Source organism: Phocoena phocoena, chromosome 2, assembly GCF_963924675.1.
Source record: "Phocoena phocoena chromosome 2, mPhoPho1.1, whole genome shotgun sequence".
NCBI classification, from domain to species: domain Eukaryota; kingdom Metazoa; phylum Chordata; class Mammalia; order Artiodactyla; family Phocoenidae; genus Phocoena; species Phocoena phocoena.
Genome location: NC_089220.1, coordinates 169,193,352 through 169,218,720, shown reverse-complemented (window position 1 = coordinate 169,218,720; position 25,369 = coordinate 169,193,352). Strand labels below are relative to the sequence as shown.

The 25,369-nt window shown below is 43.4% G+C and overlaps 1 protein-coding gene across 2 annotated transcripts; it reads left to right on the top strand.

Annotated features, from left to right (window-relative positions):
* Positions 1 to 5,325: 5,325 nt before the first annotated feature.
* Positions 5,326 to 22,707, top strand: PHYH (phytanoyl-CoA 2-hydroxylase). Of its 2 annotated transcripts, XM_065872058.1 has the most exons (9): positions 5,326 to 5,403; positions 8,844 to 8,902; positions 9,892 to 10,002; positions 10,641 to 10,809; positions 14,040 to 14,121; positions 15,514 to 15,695; positions 18,273 to 18,422; positions 20,302 to 20,433; positions 22,304 to 22,707. In XM_065872058.1, exons 1-9 carry the CDS (start codon positions 5,329 to 5,331, stop codon positions 22,355 to 22,357), a joined length of 1,014 nt encoding a protein of 337 aa, XP_065728130.1. In that variant the 5' UTR covers positions 5,326 to 5,328; the 3' UTR covers positions 22,358 to 22,707. The 2 variants fall into 2 exon arrangements, with proteins under 2 accessions (XP_065728130.1, XP_065728131.1); XM_065872059.1 differs by lacking the exons at positions 14,040 to 14,121; positions 15,514 to 15,695 and having other exon boundaries at positions 5,329 to 5,403; positions 22,304 to 22,357.
* The last annotated feature ends 2,662 nt before the right edge of the window (positions 22,708 to 25,369 follow it).

Genomic DNA, 25,369 nt, shown 5'->3' with positions numbered 1-25,369 from the left:
GCTTCCAAAGAAAATGAGATGAGAAAAATTGAAGACAGTGAATTTATAAAATTTTCTCAAGCTTTGCTGCAAAAAGATAGAGAAGTGTGAGTGACAGCTGGAAGGAGAGGTGAGGCCAACGGGAGCTTTTATAAAATAGGGGGGAAAAGAGGATGTTGTATGCTGATGGGGGAAGGACCCAACAAGATGGAGAAGGAGAGGAGGAGAAACATCAAGACAAGGGATGCACAAGGGGAGGGCTGGCTTTTGCTGGGAGCACTGAACGGTCCTTCAACAGCAGAGCTGCAGGTAGATGGCAAGTGTGCTGGCTTCTGGTGTGTTTTTCTTGGCTTGTGGATTCCCCGACCAGGGATTGAACCCCGGCCGCAGCAGTGAAAGGCTGGAATCCTAGGCCACCAGGGAACTCCTTAAGTGCACTTTAAAGCTCACTTACTCAGCCCTAAAAAAGAACTAAATAATGCCATTTGCAGCAGCACGGATGGAGAATTAGAGATCATACCAAGTGAAGTAAGACAGAGAAAGACAAATATCATATGCTATCACTCACATGGGGAATCTAATTTTAAAAAATGATACAAATGAACTTATTTTCAAAACAGAAACAGACTTACAGATATCGAAAACAAGCTTCTGGTTACCAAGGGGGAGGGATAAATCAGGAACTTGGGATTAACATATATACACTACTGTATATAAGATAGATAACCAACAAGGGCCTACTGTATAGCACAAGGAACTCTACTCATTATTCTGTGATAACCTATATGAGAAAAGAATCTGAAAAAGAATGAATATATGTATATGTATAACTGAATCACTTTGCTGTACACCTGAAACTAACGTAACGTTGCAAATCAACTATACGCCAATAAAATAAAATTAAAAAAAACAACTCGCTACCAAATAACGTGGCCTGTAGTCATATCTATGTTTCTCAAAAGGAAATGGCATTTTTCAATCTGGAATTGATTACATTTTCTCATTCAGTGTGCACAACACTTGAACAATTTAATCCAAGGTTTTCCTAGGTCCTCATTTTTTTTTTATAAATTTATTCATTTTATTTATTTATTTTTGGCCGTGTTGGGTCTTTGTTGCTGTGCGCAGGCTTTCTCTAGTTGTGGCGAGTGGGGGCTACTCTCCCTTGCGTGGGCTTCTCATTGCCGTGGCTTTTCTTGTTGCGGAGCACGGGCTCTAGGCGTGCGGGCTTCAGTAGTTGTAGCGCGCGGGCTTAGTTGCTCCGTGGCATGTGGGATCTTCCTAGGCCAGGGCTCGAAACCGTGTCCCCTGCATTGGCAGGCGGATTCTTAACCACTGCGCCACCAGCGAATTCCCCTAAATTTTCTCAGCTGCTCAAATATATGGCTATTATCTAAAAAATCATTTCCTGAAACATCTTACACATTGGGAAAAACTATTCCTTAGATGATTTTGAAAACTGTTATGTTTCAACATTTGTCTTCAAGATTACTTTCAATATTTGGGTAAACCAAGTACATTGCTTGAAGGGGGAAAATAAATATTTTATTTAATAAGAAATGAATAAATATCAAACGCTGAAGAAGAAATCGTCACTCCTGTGATAATGTTCACATTCCATTAATGTATTGTTTCAATGGCTGTAAACTGTTTTTATTTTCATAACACAATTACTAAAGATGCTTACGTACGGAATTTCCAAATGATCCAAATTACCTTTTTTTTTTTTTTTTTTTTTTTCCGGCCTTGCTGCACAGCTTGTGGGATCTCAGTTCCCCGACCAGGGACTGAATGTGGCCCACGACAGAGAAAGCATGGAGTCCTAACCACTAGATCACCAGGGAACCCCCCAAATTGCTATTTTTAAAAACTAGCAACGTTAAAGATAAAACAAAGCAAAACAAAAAACTAGTAACATTTGCCTCTTTACCTAAAGGACAATTTATTGTTTTAATTCCCAATGGAATCTTAGATGGAAAATTTAAACCCAGCATTGCCTCTAATTTTAAAAAGGCAGATAACAACTGGAAGTTCTCAGGGATTTCCTCATCTCTTCTAACAGTCATAGACTTACACACAACCATTGTGTAAATGGCTGGTGGTAGAGAGGGCAGGGATTTTCACACACTTGTAAAATGAGGATATTTTAGGGTAACATTAAAAATACAGGTGTAGATAACTTCATTTCATTCCGATTTCTCATTGGTCAGGAAAGCCAAGGCTTCTCTCAAGGCCTGTAAGGATAAATGTCTTAATCTTTAAATAATTCGGGCAGAAGATCTAAATAGACATTTCCCCAAAGAAGACATACAGATGGCCAACATGCACATGAAAAGATGCTCGTCATCACTAATTATGAGAGAAATGCAAATCAAAACTACAATCACCTCACACCACTCAGAACAGCCATCGTCAAAAAGTCTACAAATAATAAATGCTGGAGAGGTTGTGGAGAAAAGGGAACCCTCCTGCACTGTTGGTGGGAATGTAAATTGGTGCAGCCTCTATGGAGAACAGTATGGAGGCTCCTTAGCAAACTAAAAATAGAGTTGCCATATGATCCAGCAATCCCACTCCTGGGCATATATCCAGAGAAAACCATAATTCGAAAAGATACTTGTACCCCAATGTTCATAGCAGCACTATTTACAATAGCCAAGACATGAAAGCAACCTAAATGTCCATCAACAGATAAATGGATAAAGAAGCTGTGGTATATATATACAATGGACTATTACTCAGCCATAAAAAAGAAGGAAATAATGCCATTTGCAGCAACATGGATGGACCTAGAGATTATCATACTAAGTCAGATGGAGAAAAACAAATATATGATATCACATGTGGAATCTAAAATATGATACAAATGAACTTATCTACAAAACAGAAAGAGTCACAGACACAGAAAACAACCTTATGGTTGCTAAAGGGGGAGAGGGGATAAATTATGAGTATGGGATTAACAGACAGACACTACTATATATAAAATAGACAACAAGGACCTACTGTATAGCAGAAGGAACTATACTCAAAATCTTGTAATAACTTATAATGGAAAAGAATCTGAAAAAGACTATCTATACATATATATGCATGTATGACTGAATCACTTTGGTGCACACCTGAAACTAACACAATATTGTAAATCAACTACAGTTCAATTAAAAAAAAAAAATTCAGGTAGAGGTAGACTGAATTGACATATTTACTTTTTTTGCTTCCTCCCAGCAGTCTCCATCTTTCACCACGCGAGGGCAGTAAGGAGATACCTATTTGACCATTCCCGTTCCATCAGGGGTTTTTCTCAGAAAGTTTCGGAAAGATGCAGATTCTCTTTCGTGTACCCATCAAAGGCCAGATACTTCGTTTCAAACTATGATAAACACAAGTATATCTCCTGGAAACCCTTAGAGATCCAGTCGACAAGTTCAGGGTCAGGTTCCAGCCACGGGATGAGAAGTTTGAGGGGAATGAAGTTAAGAGCTAATAAGGGAAGGCCCAGGGCCCTCCTGTTAAGTAAAAGAATCTGGGAGTGTGGATAAGGAGGAATCATGGAAAGAGAATAAAGAATCCAGAGGTGGAAGCCCAGAGACAGTCCTTTCTCCTTTCTGCGTTGGAGAAAACAGGCAGCAGCTTACAGCAATTCTGAGTCCTGCTTCTCTCCTTGACTATGGCAGTTCCACCACATTGTATCAAGGCATCATCAAGAAATCAAAACATGTTTACGAGGTGAGACGTTCTGAAAGCAACTCTTTAAAATAAAGAAATAATTTTAAAATGAGAGAAAAAAACCCCAAGGACATTCTTAGCCAGCCATCTGTAGATACTAGGTGGAAAAGAGATCTTATGGAAAGAATTTCTAGCTCTTACAGCCACTATGGAAAACACTTATAAAGGTACCTAAAAAAAATTAAAAATAGAACTACCATATGATCGGGCAATCCCAGTTCTAGGTATTTATCCGAATGAACTGAAATCAGGATCTCAAAGAGATACATACACCCCCATGTTCACTGCAGCATTATTACAATAGCCAACATAATGGAAACAACCTAAGTGTCCATCAGTGGATGAATGGGTAAAGATGACGGGGTATATACATACAGTGGAATGTTATTCAGCCTTAATAAAGAAGAAAATCCTGCCATTTGTGACAACATGGATAAACCTTGACAGCATAATGCTAAGTGAAATAAGCTAATCACAGAAGGACAAATACTACATGATACTACTATGTAGAATCTAAAGGAGTCAACCTCAAAAAAAAAAAAAAGTCAACCTCATAGAAGCACAGAGGAGTATGATGGTTACCAGGGCATATGGGAGGAAGACATGGAGAGGTGGGTACAAAGTTTCAGTTATGCAAGAGCAACAGTTCTGGAGATTTGCAATACAGCATAGTGCCTGTAGCTAAAGATGCTTCATCCTATACTTAACATTTGCTAAAAGTGTAGATCTTATGTTGTGTTCTTACCACACACACACACACACGCACACGCACACGCACACACACACACACAAATGAGATAAACAGTGTGGGAGGAAACCGAGAGGCGATGGATGTTTATGTCCTTGATGGTGGTGATGGTTTCACGCACTCATCCCCAAACTCATCCCATTGGGGAAAAAAAAAAAATTCTGTTTCTTTACTAAATTTAAAATTAGGGAATTCCCTGGCAGTCCAGTGGTTAGGGCCCACCGCGCTTCCATTGCAGGGGGCACGGGCTCCATCCCCGGTCGGGGAATTAATATCCCGCATGCTGCGTGGCCCACCAAAAAAATAAAAATAAAAAATGTTATACTAGACCGTGGTTTAGACATTTCATAGAATCATTTATTACACTTTTTTAAAATGACCAAACTGTTTCTAATATTTCGGACTGGATTCCCACTAAATTAAAGGTCTCTTTTGGAAAGCACATGTTGCCTCTAGGGCTGAACATTGGAATTTTTATTCCTTCAGCAGTTTAGTGGAAGGACCAGTCATACAGCATAAAATGAGTGGAAATTATGCCATTAAGCATGTTATGTTCTGGCTGGACTTCCTCCTGGGCGATCTTACCCTAGTGACCGAGCCCTTGGGGACTAGCTTCCTGCTCTGTGCGACAAAGATGACCTCTGCGATCCGCCAGAAGCAAGGTGCGCAGGCAGCGACCCCACGCTGTGGTCGCCACGTGAAACTGCGCGCAGCGCCCTAGGCCGCTCCCCGGAGGTGGCGCTTCCCCGAGTCCCGCTGCCCGGGTTGAGCTGCGTCCGTGCCAAGCCCCGCCCGCCGCGCGGAGGCGGGGTCGCCCGCGGAGTTAAGTGCGGCCCAGGCCGGGCCACCGGGTGTCCCCCCCGCCCGATGCCATGGACAAAGATCGCGCCTCCGCCCGCCTGCGCGTCTTGCTGCGACACCTCGGCGGCCGCTCGGCCGGGGCCGTCGTATCCTTTGGGTGCAGGGGTCTCGAGCTGGAAGGGTGGTGGCTATAAGGGCGCATCACACAGCCGCCGCGCCGGCTCTTCCTTGCTCCGCGCCGCCTGTCTCCGTGATGGTCACGTCTCTTCCGGGCCCTGGGGGCGAGGATAGGTGCGACCCCAGGAGCCGGTGGTCCCCAATGCCCCAGAGGGGACCGGCCCGCCCGGTAGGCCCGGGACTGCTGGCCCCAGCGACTGGAGTGGCGTCGCTGCAGCCGTCCGGGCCCTCAGGGCCTCTGTTCCCTGGCTTTGGGGGCGGGGGGGAAGTCGTTACCGAGCGGGCCTGCTCTCTGCTGCCTTGTCGCTTTCTGCACTTGGCCGCGCCTGATGGCCGCGGCTGCCCAGAGACCGAGACCGTAAACGGGGGCGCAGAGCTACCTGGAGGAGCCGCGGAGCCCTCTCAGGGCGGAGCAGCTCTTGCTTCTCCAGGGGAGACCCGTGGAGCTAACACTGTCTCCTGGAGAAGGGCTGGGTGCCCTGTGTCCCCTCCTGGTCAGGCCTTGAGAAGTTAATCCCCGAGAGCATGTGTGTGCTACGGGCGTTGGATCCAGAGAGATGTCACTGTGACATAGAAGTCAAGTAGCTTTATAGAATTGTTTTTGCCTGCTCAGTTTAAGTGTTCTCGTTCAGCGTGAACCTTTGGAAGCTCCACAGAAAACTGGGCCTGGGATTTTTTTCCCTTGTGGCCTGTTCTGCTATATTTAGGATCCTGAAATCTTTCCTAAAACGATCTTACTGGCTGTTTCTTTTACTTTCACTATTGCTCTCTCTGCTGAATTCCAAGCCTTGATGAATCGGAACCGTTGTAAATTTGAAATCTCATCCACGAACTGATGAAGGGAACCCAGGTGACTCTGTAATCTCATTTTACAGTTGAGAAAACAGTCGAGGCTAGGGGAGATGAAAACTCCTGACCAAGGTCATTTAAGGGAAGCAGTGGTTGTCAAAGTGCAGTCCCCGGACCAGCAGTATCAGCGTCACCTGGGCAATTGTTAAAAACGCAGATACTCAGGCTCATCTCAGACCTGTGGTATCAAAATACCTGGACATGGGGCCCAGCGATCTGTTTGCACTTGTTTCTGATACATTTTATTTTATTTTATTTATTATTATATTTTTTTGCGGTATGCGGGCCTCTCACTGCCGTGGCCTCTCCCGTTGCGGAGCACAGGCTCTGGACGCGCAGGCTCAGCGGCCGTGGCTCACGGGCCCAGCCGCTCCGCGGCATGTGGGATCTTCCCGGACCGGGGCACGAACCCGTGTCCCCTGCATCGGCAGGCGGACTCTCAACCACTGTGCCACCAGGGAAGCCCCTCCTTGACGTTTTTTTTTTTTTGGCCTCACCGCGTGGCTTGTGGGATCTTAGTTCCCCGGCCAGTAATTGAACCTGGGCCCTCCGCAGTTGGACCTCCAGGGAATTCCCATCTCCTTGACTATTATATTCCCCAGTTATATAAAGACATCATTCAAAAAGGATAACATGTTTAAGAGAAGTGACATTCTGAAAGTAACTCTTTAAGCTAAAGAAACAATGAAAAAAATGAGAAGAAAAAAACCAAGATGCTAAGTCAGTCATCTGTGATTACTGGATAGAAAACAAAAGGGAATTTCTAGTTCTGTAAGATATTTAAAATGATACTCTGCTATGTGGATCATATTTTTCTTGGAGTCATTGTTTATTTTATAGACTTTTTTTTTCTTTTGAGAAACTATAGGTAATTCAGAGGCCTGTGAAAGGCTGTATTGCTGCAAATCTTAAATCTAAGGCAACTAGTGTTTCTTTTTTTTTTTTGGCTGTGCTGTGCAGCATGCGGGATCTTAGTTCCCAACCAGGGATCGAATCTGTGCCCTCTGCATTGGGAGCATGGAGTCTTGACCACTGGACCTCCAGGGAAGTCCCTCCTTTGTCAAATTTTAATTGGGTTATTTATTTTTTTATTATTGAGTTGTAATAGTTCTTTATTATATTCTAGATACACGTCCCCTATCAGATATATGATTGCAAACATTTTTTCCTGTTCTTTGGGCTGTCTTTTTTTTTTAACATCTTTACTGGAGTATAATTGTTCTACAATGGTGTGTTAGTTTCTGCTGTATAACAAAGTGAATCAGCTGTACATGTACATATATCCCCATTTCTCCTCCCTGTCGCGTCTCCCTCCCACCCTCCCTATCCCACCTCTTTAGGTGGACACAAAGCACCGAGCTGATCTCCCTGTGCTATGCGGCTGCTTCCCACTAGCTATTTTACATTTGGTAGTGTATATATGTCCATGCTACTCTCTCACTTTATCCCAGCTTACACTTGCCCCTCCCCGTGTCCTCAGGTCCATTCTCTACATCTGCATCTTTATTCCTGTCCTGCCCCTAGGTTCATCAGAACCATTTTCTTTTTTAGATTCCATATATATGTGTTAGCATATGATATCCGTTTATCTCTTTCTGACTTACTTCACTCTGTATGACAGGCTCTAGGGCCAACCACCTCACTACAAATAACTCAGTTTTGTTCCTTTTATGATTTATTTATTTATTTATGGCTGCGTTGGGTCTTCGTTGCTGTGCGTGGTCTTTCTCTAGTTGCGGCGAGTGGGGTCTACTCTTTCATTATGGTGCACAGGCTTCTCACGGCAGTGGCTTCTCTTGTTGCGGAGCATGGGCTCTAGACGCACGGGCTTCTGTAGTTGTGGCACGGGGGCTCAGTAGTTGTGGCTCGCAGGCTCTAGAGTGCAGGCTCAGTAGTTGTGGCGCACGGGCTTAGTTGCTCCGCGGCATGTGGGATCTTCCCGGACCAGGGATCGAACCCATGTCCCCTGCATTGGCAAGCGGATTCATAAGCACTGTGCCACCAGGGAAGTCCCAGCAGCTCCTAGTCTTGAGCCAGGGTTGGCAAACATTTTCTATAAAGGTAGACTTTTTTTTTCTAATGACCAGCCAATATTGCTAATATTTTGGACTAGACTCCTACTAAGTTAAATTCCTCTTTTGAATAGCACATGTTTCTCCTTATTTCTAGAATAGAGCCTTTCCATTTTTATTCGTTCAGTAGTTCGGTGGGAGAAATAGCCGGGGGGAATGAAATAGATGGAAACTCTGAATACCACGTGGAAGCCTTGGCTCAGCTGTTCTCTGCTCGGTGACCTTGGACTAGTTACTGAGCTCTCCTAGCCTAGGGTTCCTGCTCTATGCAACAGGAATAATAAAGCTCCTGGCTTGCAGCCACCTCCTCGGGCTATTGTGAAATGAAATGAGGTAAGCAGCAGTGCATCAGAACTTACGTGTGTAATCAGTTTGCTTGGTGACTATTTAGAGCCCGTCTTCCCTTGTGAAAACCAATCCAGGGCAGAGCGTTTCTAGAAAAGGCTGACACCTAAACTTTACTTCATTTGCCTTAATTCACATCCTAGATAGCGCACCACACTTCAGGGACTGTTTCTCCTGCCGGCTTCCGTCCTCAACAATTCCAGTGAGTAGATCTAATTTTAATTTTTAACCATACAATGTATATAAAGGTTTTTTTTTTTCTAGTGGTAACTAGGATTTAAAATACATGTTGCCCGATGAGAATTCATTATACAAATCCTCCATTTCCAGGATTTGTTCTAACAATCATGGAAAATTTTGAAGACCCTGACTTTCTCTATATGTATTTTAAAATTCAGAAAGGGGGAAAAATGTGAGAAAGTGCATAATCTTATTTTGTAAAATTCAGGCATCGTATATCTCATTTAAATTAGCCTGTCGTTTGGTTAGTCTGATGTATTAGCTAGCATCTTTGGTTTGTCTTAAAATCACCTTTGAAGTGGAAAACATTGATCTCCATGGAATATTCTATAGGGTCACAGTTCCAAACCAGAGTAATGGACAGGGTGATCTGAGTTTGTGTGTGTGTGCTGTACACTTATTCAGATTTCTGTTACTTTGATTTCTTCTGTGAATGCATGAACTAGACAATTTGAAACATAAAATATATTAGTTTCCCATCTGAAAAACCATACATATTCATTACAGAATTTTAAAATCAGAGAAATAGAAGGAATTAAAAAAACATCATCCATAATGCCACTACATAAAGGCAATCACTATTTAAAAAATTTTTTTTGTACTTCCTTATAGTCTTTTTTTTAAACAAGTAGTGTCTTGGTTTTACATCATTGTCATCATATTTTAATTTAATAGGCATTGTCCATGCTATTATATGCTCTTTATTTTTAATGCTTGAGTCATGTCCCATTGAATGGATATAATATGATTAGTTAATTACTCCTCCATTTCTTGGTGACAGTAATTAATGCTTTGGATCTAAAGCTTTAACATTTTTTTCAGATTATTTCCTTAAAGTCTTAGAAATAAAAATGCTTAGTGGAAGAGTACATACATTTCTCAGGTTCTTGATACATATTGTTAGGTTGTGATTTTTAAATTGGACTTACTTGAGATTTTTTTCTCCTTCAGGTATACTCGGGATAATAATATTCTAAGCCTAGAACAGAGAAAATTTTATGAAGAAAATGGATTTCTTGTCATTAAAAATTTGGTGTCTGATGCTGATATTCAATATTTTAGGTACAGTAACACTATTTGTTATATAACAGAAATATGTATTATATGTGTATAGTGGGAATATGAGTAAGATTAGCTTGTGTCTGTACAGATATTTTTCAGGGATTGGGTTTGTGAGGAAGTGGTTTGTTAGAACCTGGGCTCAAGTCAGGGTGGCTGGCTTTAATCTTAGCCCCGTCGCTTAACATTGTGTGTAAGAGGCAATTCCTTAACCTTTCCATGCCTGTTTCCACATCTGCAAAACGGGGGAAATAACAGTACTTATGTCCTAGAGTTGTTTTTAGGACTAAATAGGTAAAATAGAGAGAGAATACTTTAAACAGGGCCTGGCTTATTGTAGTGCTAGGGAAGTGTTTGCTCTTTTATTCAGATGAAACCAACTCACAAGTATTTCCTCACTGGTCTGCCAAGCTAAGGAATATTTGAACTCTGGGAGCAAGTTTCAGCCTCACAGTTAGGAGGCAGGCACTTCTGAGTTGGCCATATTCTCCTTCCGCCCATCAGAACTGTTCAACCTGGGGCTAGAGGCCAACTTGGTGCAGAAAAACCACCCCCAAACCTTCAAGTCTTTCCACAGAACAAGGCCAGGGAGGTGCTTGGAGCCTGCGGTAATGATATCATTTACCAATTGAATTTTCTAGGGATGAGTTTGAAAGAATCTGCAGAATGGAGGTGAAGCCACTGGGATTGATGGTGATGAGAGATGTGACCACTGCAAAATCAGAGTATGTGCCAAGTGAGAAAGTGATCACCAAGGTCCAAGATTTCCAAGAAGATAAGGAACTCTTCAGATACTGCACCCTCCCTGAGGTTCAAGGCCTTCTTGTGTTCTCTTTCTCTTTAAGCTAATTGCCCATCTGCGTGCCTGCCTCTGAAATATTATTATTATTTTTTACTTCATCTAGCCCTTTTCTACCGGGGTCCTAGAGTAGTGGTTCTCAATCAGAGATGGACATTTGGCAATGTCTGGAGCCATGTTTGCTTGTCAGGCAGGAGGAATGGTGTCCTGTTGGCTTCTAATGGGTGGAGGTCAGGGATGCTGCTGCTTGGGCCCAGGGATGCTCTAATGCACAGAAGAGCCCCTTCCCGCAAACAAAGAATTATCCAGCCCAAAATGTCAGTAGTGCCAAGACTGAGAAATCCTGCTTTTGCTAATTATTTTTGGTGAAGAAGAGCAGGAATTCTGTGGTAAGAGAGAGCAAGAGAGCCTTTCTCACACTTCATACAGGCACTTCCACAGGGGTGATAATGCTGAGGCCATTTACTGTAATATCCATTTATTTTTTCATTTTGTTTTATGATCTGGTCAGTAGAGGTGTGAGTTTGTTTTTAAATGTAAACTAGGGCCTCCCTGGTGGCGCAGTGGTTAAGAATCCACCTGCCAATGCAGGGGACAGGGGTTTGAGCCCTGGTCCAGGAAGATCCCACAAGCCGCGGAGCAACTAAGCCTGTGCGCCACAACTACTGAGCCTGAGAGCCACAACTGCTGAAGCCCGAGCCACAACTACTGAAGTCCACGTGCCTAGAGCCTGTGCTCTGCAACAAGAGAAGGCACCGCAATGAGAAGCCCGTGCATTGCAACTAAGAGTCCCCTGCTCACCACAACTAGAGAAAGCCTGCGCCCAGCAACCAAGACCCAACGCAGCCAAAAAAAAAAAACAAATAAATGTAAACTAGTTTTTAAAAAATTATTCTTTAAGAGTAGTTCATATTTATAAAAATATCCAAATAGTATGGAAGGACATGAAATGAAAAGTGAATTCTCCCAGCCCCAGCACCACTCACTGTTCAGTTTTTTTATGTATTCATCTAGAATTGTTTCAGGTATAAGCAAGCATATCTGTATAACCCCACCTTTTGTGTGACAGGGAACATACTGGTTGTCACTTTGTTTTTCCACTTGCAGTAGATCTGAGACATCTTTCCATATTAGTATCTATGGATCTACTTTATACTTTGTAAACTATTGCATAGTATTCCATTGCATAAAGGTACTACAGTTTATGACCATTTATTTAGAATGGTTTGAAAGGACACTTTGCACAAAGTACTTATTAGAAGCTATAACCTCAAGTGCTGTTAAAAAATCTGATTCATGAAGAAAGACTGTACAGCTGAGCCACCTGGGATGTCGGGCCCCTTGGGTTGGGGTTGGGAGGAGAAGTGGCCCCTCTGAGCCATGCATGCTTCCCAAGCTCAAGTCCTGTTATAGAAATGGAAGTTGTGTGGGTGGACCGAGGATAAAAAGCTGGAAATCACAGGCAACATGTAGTAGATTAAGCTCTATCGGGACTTTCAGATTTCCTACCTCTGTAACGTGTGAACCACGTATCTGGTGGTTCATGCAATGATTTTAGGGAGGTAGGCATTCTTTTAATAGCTGGGTATTTATTTTAATATGTATTGGAAAAATGAACCAGCACCTCAAATCCATGATTTCAAGAATATTATTAATCAGGATAAAAGTAAGTAAAAGAGGGACTTCCCTGGTGGCGCAGTGGTTAAGAATCCGCCTGCCAATGCAGGGGACACGGGTTTGAGCCCTGGTCCAGGAAGATCCCATATGCCACAAAGCAACTAAGCCCGTGTGCCACAACTACTGAGCCTGTGTGCCACAACTACTGAAGCCCGCGTGCCTAGAGCCCGTGCTCCGCAACAAGAGAAGCCCCCACAATGGGAAGCCCGCTCACCGCAACAAAGAGTAGCCCTCGCTCGCCGCAACTAGAGAAAGCCTGCGCACAGCAACGAAGACCCAATGCAGCCAAAAAATAAATAAATAAATAAATATTTTTAAAAAGAAAAAAAAACTAAGTAAAAGAAGTGAGTTAATTTAATTTAGGGAGAATAGTGGCTAAATATATTGGGAAATTCTGCAAAGCAGGACAGAAACGGTGAGGATGGCTCTTGAATGACGAAGGTTTAGAAAATCGCAGCCTAAGTGAATACCAAAAAAAAAAAAAGACAAAAACAAACTTCTTATTAAAAAAACAAGCATGAGGCCTGACTCCTGAGATTTTTGTAACATTTCAAGTGTTTCATACTCAAACTGCCAATATTCCTTATACACAAGAGTTCAAATAGTGAGAAAGCCTAGACTGTGCTTCATTTTTTGGAGGCAGACAGAAAGGGAGTTTGAATACCATCTTTTTCATTTAACTGGCTCTGCAAACTTAGGCATCTTATTCGTGTGGGGCATTCATTTCAAAGTATTATTAATGAATGGGGGCATTAATTTTCAGGGACTATTGTGAGGTTTAACCGAGCTGATGTGTCAATATATAGAAAGCCCCTGGCAGGTAGGAGGCATGCAGTGTTGAGTCCTTTCTGCTTTTTACCCCTTTCTAGTGGGTCTGATGCAGGAGGTGGTCCTCCCTGTCCCTTGCTCCCATTGCAGCTTATTTTTCGGAGCATGGGTCTCAACCACATCGGCCCACGTCATTATGTGTTTAACACCTTTCTTCCCACCAGCATATAAACTCCTTTGGGGCAGGGACCCGCTTATCTTGTTCACTGTTGTGTCCCTACTTGCTGTCACTCTGCCTGGTTCAGAGACCTTAGGAGGGAGTTGTTGAATTAATGGCCATGCTGATTGTGAAGTGGTCTCCAGGCCCCTATTCTCCTGCCCTCGGGGTTACTCATGACAGCGGCAAACCTGTCGGGGCCTTTCGTGGTCCCTTCTTACGAAGAGTCTCCATGAAGGAAAAGGAAGCTGCCTTCTCACTGGGCAACTGCCAACGGCTTTGGTGGAAAGAAGGGCATTCCTGCCCTTTGCAGTTGGTGTCTCACAGAAACTCACATCTCTCTTGTAGAAGAAGTACAAAAGTTTCCAGCTGGCTCCAAAAAGGCTGTTTAGTTCAGAGTGTTGTAAATTTCCAATGATTTCCAGTTGCTGACTTTTCCATGGTTTGTTTGCAAGGTTGTGAAATATCAATGGATTGTTTTAAACAGTTGCCATCTGAGTTCTTGTATAGACAGATGTACTTTGTGCCACCTGCCTATGTATCTGATTTCCCATGAACTTTCTTGCCCCTCTCCCTTAGATTCTGAAATATGTGGAGTGCTTCACTGGACCCGATATTATGGCCATGCATACGATGCTGATAAACAAACCTCCAGATTCTGGTAAAGAGCTCTTATTTGTAAAGTAGAAGCAACAACAACAACAAAAAAAGTGTTTAAGTACGTAAGGTTGATGTCCTAACTGATAGCAAGGTGTACAGCTGCTAAACTTCGCATAAATGAATATATGTACTTTTATTTAAGTCTTAAGATAGCTTACATCATAAAAACATTGAAGTATAGGGTTATCGCTGGGTTTTTACACAACTGGCTTCTGAAAGATGCAGTTCAGTAAACACGACTGTCCCTACACCCCAGAGGCTGTTATTCAACATCTCTAAGCCTTGTTACCAGTCTCACCCATGCACGAGAGTGTGGACTTTGCCTTCCTGATCTAAAGCCATTACTATTACTACCAAAGTTAAAATTATTCTTATAAATCATATACCACAGTTATTCTTAAAATTTCCTGTGCTTGCTAAAATGTAGCTTCTAAGACCTCCCTCCTAGAGAGACTGATTCAGAAAACAGAACCCAGGAATCTGCATTTTTATTAACCATACCCAGAGATGCTAATGCAGATGGCTCTTGGGCCACACTGAAAAATTCAGCTGTACCAGCGGTAGTAAATCGGCCATTAGAGATTCTGGATCCTTTTCTACTTTGTCTTCCTCCTGATGGCTGGGAGAGGCTTATGTGACAGGTCTGTAGTTTAACACCAAGTCTTTCCCTCCTTGGGTGTCTTGCCTGGAGAGAGCCGGTGGCCTGGGGGAACCACGTTCAGAGGGCAAAACTAGGGAAAAATGTAAACGTGGGCCTAGTATCTCTGATTCTCCACACTGATTGTACACCAAATGCTTCTAGTTTGGTGGGGAAACCTCTGAGAGGCCTTTTATTTAGTTAGTTAGTTAATTAACGAATATATTTTTTTGTACCAGGCACTTTGAAGGCTATCAGAGGACCTCAGATTTGACCACTCTCTTTAATTAATCAGCCTTTTTTTGGGAATACTAAGCTCTGTGCCCAAACCAGAGTTAGGAAAGAATAAAGCACAACAGAGATGATGACATACGTACAGCATGCTAGAAAATAGTGTAAAGTAGTCCTTGGCTACCAGAAGCCCAGAAAGAATGACAGGATCCAGAGTTACTGTGCTGATGGGAATTCTCTGGTGGTCCAGCACTTAGGATACCACGCTTCCGCTGCAAGGGGCATGGGTTCAATCCCTGGTTGGGGAACTAAGATCCCTCATGCCTTGCGGCATGGCCAAAAAAAAGACAGTCACTGTGCTGATTCAGTGTTCCAGTTTGGTGCTTATCTGTTGAGGCTGGTTTTCTTTAGCGTTGTTTCATCTGTTTGCTTTTGCAGGGATAGCTCATTGTTCTGGTTTTTCAGGCAGAGGAGAAGAATTCTGAGACTTGAGTTTACTTATTTTAACAGCAGGTTCTGTTTTAGGCAAGAAGACATCCCGTCACCCCTTGCACCAGGATCTGCACTATTTCCCCTTCAGGCCCAGCAATAGCATCGTTTGTGCCTGGACAGCCATGGAGCACATCGACCGGGACAACGGCTGTCTGGTTGTGCTCCCAGGGACACACAGAGGCCCCTTGAAGACACACGATTATCCCCAGTGGGAGGTAAGTCTGCCTGGAGGCTGAGTCTTGATCAGAATCTTTTGTTGTTTTGATTTCACATCAGTATACATAAGGAGCTTTGCCAATAAGATGACACTCCCCTTCTTAGCAAAACATTGTTCTAGGATTTAGAATAAGGATCAGGGAAAATTCAAGGATGTCAGATAAAATGATTGTCTTTGTTGCTTCAACAAGTGCTTGAAAGCCAACCAAAGTGGGGAACTTTGGTGATACTATAAAAGATCTGAGATTATGAAGCCTACGTGCAGAGGTAAGACACAAACGCGGCAACACCAGATGTGTGTGTGCCAAGCGCCACATGAGTCTTATACCCTGATTGGTGGGTCTCGCAGTGAAGAAGTGGGATCATCTCCTTCCAGCTGAACAGACTGGCAGAGAGAGGCTCTGGGGAGGGCTGAGTAGTATCCCGTTGCGAGGCTGTTCATGGTTTATCGATTCAGCTGATGATGCTGGAGGGCTGTTTAATGCTTTGGGGCCCATGAGTGATGAGGTCAAATTGGTTCTTCAAGGCGATAACCTTGTGGTCTGGCACAGAATGTACTGCAGGTGTAAGAGTCCAGAGGCAGAGAAACCAGAGAGGAGACTCTTAGCATTTTAGGTATAAGGCAATGTCTCAAAAATCCCATAATGATGATCAAGGTGGGAAGAGCACCTGTTGTTAAGGCAGACAGAATGGACACGGTTCTGTGGGACGTAAAGAATATGGCTCTCAGGACTTCTGTGCCAACTAGTGAGAATTCTTCTTTTTTAAAAATATTAATTAACTTTATTTTTGGCTGCACTGGGTCTTTGTTGCTGCAAACGGGCTTTCTCTAGTTGTGGCGCATGGGAGCTACTCTTCGTTGCGGTGTGCGGGCTTCTCACTCCAGTGTCTTCTCTTGTTGCGGAGCGCGGGCTCTAGGTGCGTGGGCTTCAGTAGTTGTGGCACGCGGGCTCTAGAGCGTAGGCTCAGTAGTTATGGTGCATGGGCTTAGTTGCTCCGCATGTGGGATCTTCCCGGACCAGGGATCGAACCTGTGTCCCCTGCATTGGCAGGCGGATTCCTAACCACTGGGCCACCAGGGAAGCCCCCAGTTAGAATTCTTGCACTGAGGATTAGTGCTAAGTGAACATATTTGAGTTTAGATTCTGATATAAAATCTGAAATTCGTCGATTAAGTTGAGGTTTAGGAAAGGTTGGTGCAAGCAACAGAAGTGGGTTTTCACTGACTTCAGCCGAAGGGAATGTTTTGGAGGGCTGTAGGGGCAGGCAGAATCGGTGGGAAGGCTGGCCAGCTCTGGGGGTTGGGGGATGGGGAAGGAAAGCGGAAGTCCCTGCTCAGCGGGAACAGTTGGGTGGGGTACCTGGCATGGGCAGTGGACCCTGACTACATCCGGTCTCTTCGATCCTCTGCTCAGATTCAAAGTGGCCTCGGTGGGAGGTCAGATTAGCTTATCTTGGTTACATATCAACCCTGTGCACAGAGAGAAGCTCACTGGGTCAAAGTCCCAATACAGTGCAGTACGAAAGTAGTCATTCCCCAAAAGGAATTTGTATTTGGGATAGTCTTAGGAAAGGAAATGGGATGCTACCCTCCAAAGACCCATAAAGGTTTGCAAACTTTGTCACTTCTCGTTTTAGCTTCTTCCATAAAGACATAACCATTACCTAATACAGTGACTAACTTTGAAAATAGTTATAAACAAACATAATGTTTCATTTATTTTATTATTTTTTAAAATTATTCTTTATTTTTTTATTTTTGGCTGCATTGGGTCTTCGTTACTGCGCGTGGGCTTTCTCTAGTTGCGGCGAGCGGGGGCTACTCTTTGTTGCGGTGCGCGGGCTAGTCATTGCGGTGGCTTTTCTTGTTGCGGAGCACGGGCTGTAGGCTCGCGGGCTTCAGGAGTTGTGGCGCGCGGGCTCTAGAGCGCAGGCTCAGTAGTTGTGGCACACGGGCTTAGATGCTTTGTGGCATGTGGGATCTTCCCGGACCAGGGATGGAACCTGCGTCCCCTGCATTGGCAGGCGGATTATTAACCACTGCGCCACCAGGGAAGTCCCCATAATGTTATAATTTACTATTCTTTCTTTACTCTGCACGTGACATGAGTGGTTTATCAGCCCAGAAAAACTGAGTATTTTCTCTCCCCTAGTTTGGGAGAACAGTTAGCTTCTCAGAGATGCTCCTGAGTGATAGAATAATGATTTATGCCAAGTTCCAGGTGGGAAAGAATGATTATGGGCTAACCTGGAAAGGTGGTCTCCTGCATTACCACAAAATGCAAAGCTGATCTAGATCTTCATTTATAATTCAGTAATGAAGGGTAGGTGGAAATTCCAAATTTTTCATCCGGTCTAAAAAGTCCAAAATTTTAGCATCAACGTGGGGCTTTCTTAAAACCAGTCATCTGAGAAGCTTTGGTATAGGTAAGGTGTTTTGGTTTTTTAAAATCTAATTTATTTATCTGTTTCTCTTGGAAGAACTTAGAGAAGCTCTGTTTTTTCCTGATGAGTCATTGATAGGGTTTTAATTAGTGGCTTCCTCACATCTCGACTTGGCTTCTCTCGTGTTTTAGGGAGGGGTTAACATCATGTTCCACGGGATCCAGGACTATGACAAAAATAACGACCGGGTGCACCTCCTGATGGAGAAAGGAGACACCGTTTTCTTTCATCCTTTGCTCATCCATGGATCTGGTCGGAACAAAAGCCAAGGATTCCGGAAGGTATGCATTCACATCACAGCTCTTTCTGAAGATGAACGGGTTAGGAACAAAAGTGCCATGATATATTCAAAGTTAAAGGATTTGTGACTTTTAACTAAACTGCCCTTTAGTCTGGTTTATTTAGCAGGAAATATATTTGCCTCCCTCACGCTTTCTTGCTCACAGCAGCAAGGAGCCAGGTGACCTCAGGATCCCAGCCTACTGAACGTTCATGGAATTGCTTCAGAGTGAGAGCTTATTTACTTGGAAGCTGCTAGCCTATGGTTTCAGAGGCAAAAACAAAGGCAGACATACCAAATAAGAACATCTGGAATGTGTACAGCTCATATAAGAGGAACGTCTGTAATATTATTGCTACTGGGGAAAATATTATTGATCGGAAAGGAAGGTCTGAATTGGCCACCCGGAAATCAGATATGGCCATGTTTTTCACCCCTTAGCCTCAGTGTTTTCAATTTCATGATTTCAGTGCTTACATTAAAAATTGACATAATTTCTCATAAATCCCCAGATTTCTTGCCTCTCTAAGAGTCCGCAGATCTGACGATACTGTGGGCTCACGTTTCCCTATGATGACATGGCTGTTTATACCAAATATTAGGGGCTTCTTTGGGGCTGAGTGAAGTTTTCCAGTCTGTCACAACAATCCCTTGTGTCTCCCTGAGGCTGAGGGTTAGTTGTCAGATTTCATCTTCCATTCATTCCAATATCCAGCAGGCTCCATGAGCCTGGTGAGGGATGGGCATGAGGGAAGAAGGCACTCCCCTCAGGGGTACCCAAAACCTCCACGGTCCAGTTACATAATATTTTAATGTAGTAGTTTAAAAAATCAAAATTAATGCCAAAAAATCCATGGTGAGCACAACGCCAAAATTTTAAAGACGAGGTCAGACCCTCCACTACCATGACCCTCAGAACTCTGCAAAGGGGTACAGGCACTACGCTGGAAATAATGTGTTTTAATATACTGACTTTATAATTTTTCAATATTTTTAACTGCTTTAATGTTTGGGGAAATATTAACCATTAAAAAAATACATAAAAGGGTACAGGTAGGACTGTACATTTTTTCCCTGTTGCCTCAGGCTCCAGTATGGCTTGGTATGGCACTAGGGCTTCCATGGGAAGTAAAGTTTGTGACTCAACTGCCTCGAAATTTGATATTTGGGGCAAAGTAGGAAGCTCTTCTGATGGGTGCAGTCACCCTAAGACAACTAACCTGTGACAAGGAAGGTGAGTTTTAACTACCGCCTTGCAAGTTAGATCTGTTTATAACTCCTTCAAGAATGGGGAGAACCAAGGAACTTCCATCTTACCTTCAAAAGGAAACGAGGTGGGTATTGTATGTGAATGTGATCAAACTTTAAACATCCTTCTGATTCAAGAGGGGTGTCTGCCTATTATTTCCTTTGCAAGGTCTTTTCAGTTTTTTCACCCCATCATCTGTGGCCATTGAAATACCAACTCATTACAAACTTAACTGAGTAACTTCTGTAACTGAGGTGATGAGAAACCCTGCAATACATTCCTTTGTAGGACGTGGCAGTATCCACTCATTAGAAAAATCAAATGCTAAAAAGTTAAAGACTTCTTACTTACATAATTCTGTTCCCTGCCCCGTATATACCTTTGGAAAATAAATAACACAGCTAGTGAAAAACGTCATGTAAATTCTCAAGTATCCTTTAGCTGGGTGGAAAAAAAAGCAGCTGAGCCATCAAGAGACTGATTCAGGACACATGGGAACAGCATTCAGTCTAGAAATCGAATGCGCAGTGACATCTAAAAGAAGCCTCCTTGCTAGGTTGCTGGTGTTAACGGGGTGTTTTTTGTTTGTTTGTTCTTGTTTTTGTAACATGAATCGATTCACTTTGCACAGGCAATTTCCTGCCATTTTGCGGATGCCAACTGCCACTACATCGACGTGAAGGGTACCAGTCAAGAAAACATTGGAGAGGAAGTTTTAAAGATAGCCAGTAAAATCCATGGAGTGAAAGACGTCAGCCTGAAGGTATGTATGTCTGTATGAAATGACAAGGTAAAGATCTTGGTTTTTTCTTTTCTTCAGATGCTTAATAATTCTCATACCTGACTTAGTCTGAAAGTATAAAATGCTTGGGTTTAGAGCTCGTTTCGGAAACATTGCTGAGACCTAAGAATGACAGTGGAGTTTGTTTGTACTACTTGCTTCCCCAGCGTGGGAGACCTGAATTCTGTCAGTCTCTGGGCTGTCCTGTGGTACGCAGGCCATCGTGTTGCAAAACAGACAGGTAGGAGAGGAAGTAGATAACAAATTCAGAGGAGAGCAAATGGAGGACAAGGCTACCTTCTGAACGCACACAGTTTAAAGGTTTGGGCTGTCAATCATAGGCCTCCTTTGTTTGTAAAGAGAGTATATGCATTTGGAATTCCAGTAAGACTCCCAGAAAGCAGTTCTCAAGCAAGCAAGTGTTTGTTTGGGTCAGTTTGCATCCGGAGTTTAACGAGAGCCTGCACGTAGCAGAGATGAGAGATCACTGATGCTTGTCAGAGCGGGCGTAAGACGGTATTCCATATGCTTCCCTAATTAATACACCTCATCTGCAGACTATTTGTTTTCAACTGGTGAACATTCCATGCTGCTGCTGATCGACAACAAGTTATCAGTCAAGGCAAATAAACTTATTTGCATCGTAGATTGTGTACATTTTAGCATCTGAACCAAGAACCTGACCCTACTTGTTAAATGTGCATTAGATAACTAAATGCATCTATTCTGGGGGCGACATGACCCCCAAATAGGCTGAGTGTAATGATAACTCAGGGCCTTCTAGTACTCTGAAGAGCCTTGCTCACCAAAGGCAGGGTACCACCTTCTGAAACAACTTCCCAGCGCACAAATCTTCCTCCACCCTTAACCCCTTTTCTCTTTAGAATCTGTGAATGTATCCCATATCTGAAAATGCTCTGGTCTCACATTTGCACATCCTGGAAGTCTTGTCCTTCTCCCTTTGTCCAGTACTTAAATGTCCTACAAAGGCAACATATTTTGCCAACTGGAGCTTCCATCCAACACCCTGAATTTCAAGGCAGGAAAAAAATGTATACGTTTGAGGTCTGTCACAGTTGTACTAAATGAATCAGTTCCTGTATTTATTTTTCGTTACTCTCTCAGCTATAGTTCATTGGCTTTACTTAAAAGAACAATAGTAACTTCTGCTATAGAGTTCTTTGTCAGGTACAAAAGCACGTTCATATCCCTTTTCTTCTCTTCTTCACCAAAACCCAGTGGAGCAGTCATTATAGCTCCAAGTTCTTAATGAGAAAATGAAGAGTTCAAGAGATTGCCCTCAATTACGTAAGTGACGGAGATTTCAGAGTCAGGTCCAGTTCCAAAATCGTTCTTCCCAGGATACCTTGCTGTTTGCTCAAAAATAAACAAGAAAGTCTGAGTTGTTTTATTAGGAACAAAGAAGAAAAAACCCAAACCGGTAGCCCAGGACATCATTTTCATGATAATGATCTAATCAGGGGTACATGGCTCAGAATGGGGCAGGCAAACATGACCAAGGAAAGCAGGAGCTTGGGTACTAAACTCTTTGTATTGTGACCAGACTTAACAGCCAGTTCCAACACCTGTACTCAGCACGAGCGCCAAGTGAAACAAGACTGACACGAGTGGGGACTCACTGTCTTGGCTTCCAAAACATGATTTTAGATGTTGGCAGGTACATTAATTGGAGTCTCAGAATGTGGTTTATTTACTGTTATGACCATTGTGGACGGGTTTTCTTTTTCTTTTTTGTATTTAACCACTTGTAGATGCTAGTAATCTACTTTGTCTTATGGTGAATAGGTAAATCGAAGTGTCCCATAAACTCACTGTTTGGTATTATTTCCAGGATATTTGGAAATTTCGAGCACGCGTCGTGAAAGGAGAAAGAATCAACCTTTGAAATAGCCCTTTGCTCGAACTCTTTTCAAGAAAACCAGGATGGAACAAGGTGTCAGAGGAAAACCTTTTCTCAATGAGATGATGTAATCTTTTCTATCCACTTGTTAACAAAATCAAAGTGCACAGATCCGGTACTTAACCGCATACAGGTAATTCTGCAGCACGGTGGCGTGGCTTTAACGAACATAAAATCAGTAAAAGTGAAATATTACTGTTTTAAGGAAAACTTGGGGTTGCAGCTAATAAAGGTGATGCATAACTGAAGTCTGTTCGATCAGTTTCTTTCATTCAGTTAGCTCTTTACCCAAGCAGGGATTAATGTTCTGAAATGCAAAGCCCACCACCTCCCAATTTCGTGTTGTGAGAGATTTCTTTTCAAATCTGGAACAATGAATATTAGAGGCACAGTTAGTGGAGGGCCTAAGAAGGGCACCACGGAGTAAAAATGTGGGTGGAGACTCATGTTCTGACACAGGATTTCCTTCCATGGCCTCTCCAGCCCAACCAACCTCCTCAAAGACTGGATCTTGCCAAGTCTTTTTCTCTAAAGAGAGAAGACCAGGGTAACTTTCTCTGCCAATTCCTATTGTGCAGGGCAGCATTTACGAATGAAATCTAACCTCTTTCAAGGTCTTGGAAAATGGTTAGGTACTTTTTTTTTTTTAACATCTTTATTGGAGTATAATTGCTTTACAATGGTGTGTTAGTTTCTGCTTTATAACAATAGCCAGGACAGGAAGCAACCTAAGTGTCCATCCACAGATGAATGGATAAAGAAGATGTGGCACATATATACAATGGAATATTACTCAGCCATAAAAAGAAACGAAATTGAGATATTTGTAGTGAGGTGGACGGACCTAGAGTCTGTCATACAGAGTGAAGTAAGTCAGAAAGAGAAAAATAAATACCGTATGGTTAGATACTTTTGATTTGGATTTCGAGTGGTGTGGACTGGGGGAATTTAATAGAGCACTGTATTTCTACACCAGCTGAGGGCAGCAAGGAGCCACAGTCCTTTTTCTTAAAAATTCTAGTTAAAGCTTTAAAAAGAAAGAAAGAGTCCCCGTTTTTGTCATTCTGCTATGCACGTTTTCCTAAATCTAGCTTCACCGTTTTTGTCAGTTTCTCTGTAAGAACACCCAGTTTAAGCTCAGGTCTCGCTAGACACTGGGGAAGACCTGAGAATCCCTGACAGCGTCTAAGCATTATGGAATAATTGGAAATAAAATGTACATAGGGAAAGCCAGTGTAAACAGCATGTATGGGGCACTGTTCTGCAATAAACTTCTCCAACTAATTTTTTTTTAAGTTTTTTTTTTTCTTTTTAAAATTTATTTATTTATTTATTTTTGCTGTGTTGGGTCTTCGTTTCTGTGCGAGGGCTTTCTCTAGTTGTGGCAAGCGGGGGCCACTCTTCATCGCGGTGTGCGGGCCTCTCACTATTGTTGTGGAGCACGGGCTCCAGACACGCAGGCTCAGTAGTTGTGGCTCACGGGCCTAGTTGCTCTGTGGCATGTGGGATCTTCCCATACCAGGGCTCGAACCCGTGTCCCCTGAATTGGCAGGCAGATTCTCAACCACTGCGCCATCAGGGAAGCCCCCAACTAATTTTGAATTTAAAATAAATGTGAAAAAGTAGACTTCAGCAGGAAAACCAGACAGCAGAATTTGTCACTTCCCTTGTGCTTATTTATTTATGGCTGCGTTGGGTCTTCGTAGCTGTGTGCGGGCTTTCTCTAGTTGCCGTGAGTGGGGGCTACTCTTTGTTGCCCAGCACGGACTCTAGCCTCACGGGCTTCAGTAGTTGTGGCACGTGGTCTCAGTAGTTGTGGCTCACAGGCTCTAGAGCACAGGCTCAGTAGTTGTGGCGCACGGTCTTAGTTGCCCCGTGGCATGTGGGATCTTCCCGGGCCAGGGCTCAAACCCGTGTCCCCTGCATTGGCAGGTGGATTCTTAACCACTGCGCCACCAGGGAAGCCCCCCCTGTGCACTTTTGAGTGAACTCCAACTAGTTAATTGGGAAACATCTCCCATCTTAGCCGTGTCCCTTTTGCCTACTAGTTATCTAACAAATATCCAAGCATCTGTTACTGAACCAGGTTCATTCTGCACCAGTTTCTAGAAAGGTTTTTCAAGCCGAAATGCTGAGACCCGAGGTTTGCAGCAAAGAGAGGAGACGGGAGAACAAAGCCGCAGATCTGCCTCCTGGAAGGCAAGGGGCTTAGGCTATTTATGGGATAAGGCAGCAGGGCGGACTGAGGCATGGGGAGCGTGGGAAAGGTGATTGGGGAAAGGTGCAGTCAGGTCATCACTGTTACTCTGCGCAGGTGTGGCTAAGCCTCAGGTCTCTGCACGTTCAAAAACGCAGGCGCTCTGCACAGACCCAGGGTGGTGTCTTCAGCCCCCTGATGTCAAAAGGTCACTTAACGGAGACTCGCGCATGCCCAGTTGGAGGGTGGGTGGTCCTATCCGGTCTTAACCAGTTCACCTCCAAGCAGACACAGCTGACTCAAAGCTCTGGGACAAGAACTCAGGCAAACATCATATAGCAACAATTAAAACGACCTTGGTTAGTGGAGGCAGGTGAAATGGATTTGACTAACGACTACCCACGCTTTCACATTCACTCCGTGTAACAGGCCCAAGTATGGAACGAAGACAGTAGCAGGATGAACTTGACTGCTTATTTTGCTTATGGGACCCCTGGTAAGGTGGGAGCCGATGTCCGCTGGAAACTGATGGGCTGGGACAGGAATATCACTAGATCTTGGCAGAATACGGAAAAGCCTGGAAGATAACAAGAGCCTGGCTTCACAGTGGGTGAAGGGGATTTATCCTGGGCTTATGTTTATTGCACCAGAGACCCATCTAAAAAGAGTATATGAGGTACTCAAAGCACAGAACAAAACAAATAGGCTCCTCTTTTTCTATATTTGGGACTAATCATAGGAAAACCAGAAACCTTTGCTCCTGGTATCTGCTTGGAACTCGCCCCCCCTTTTTTTTTTTT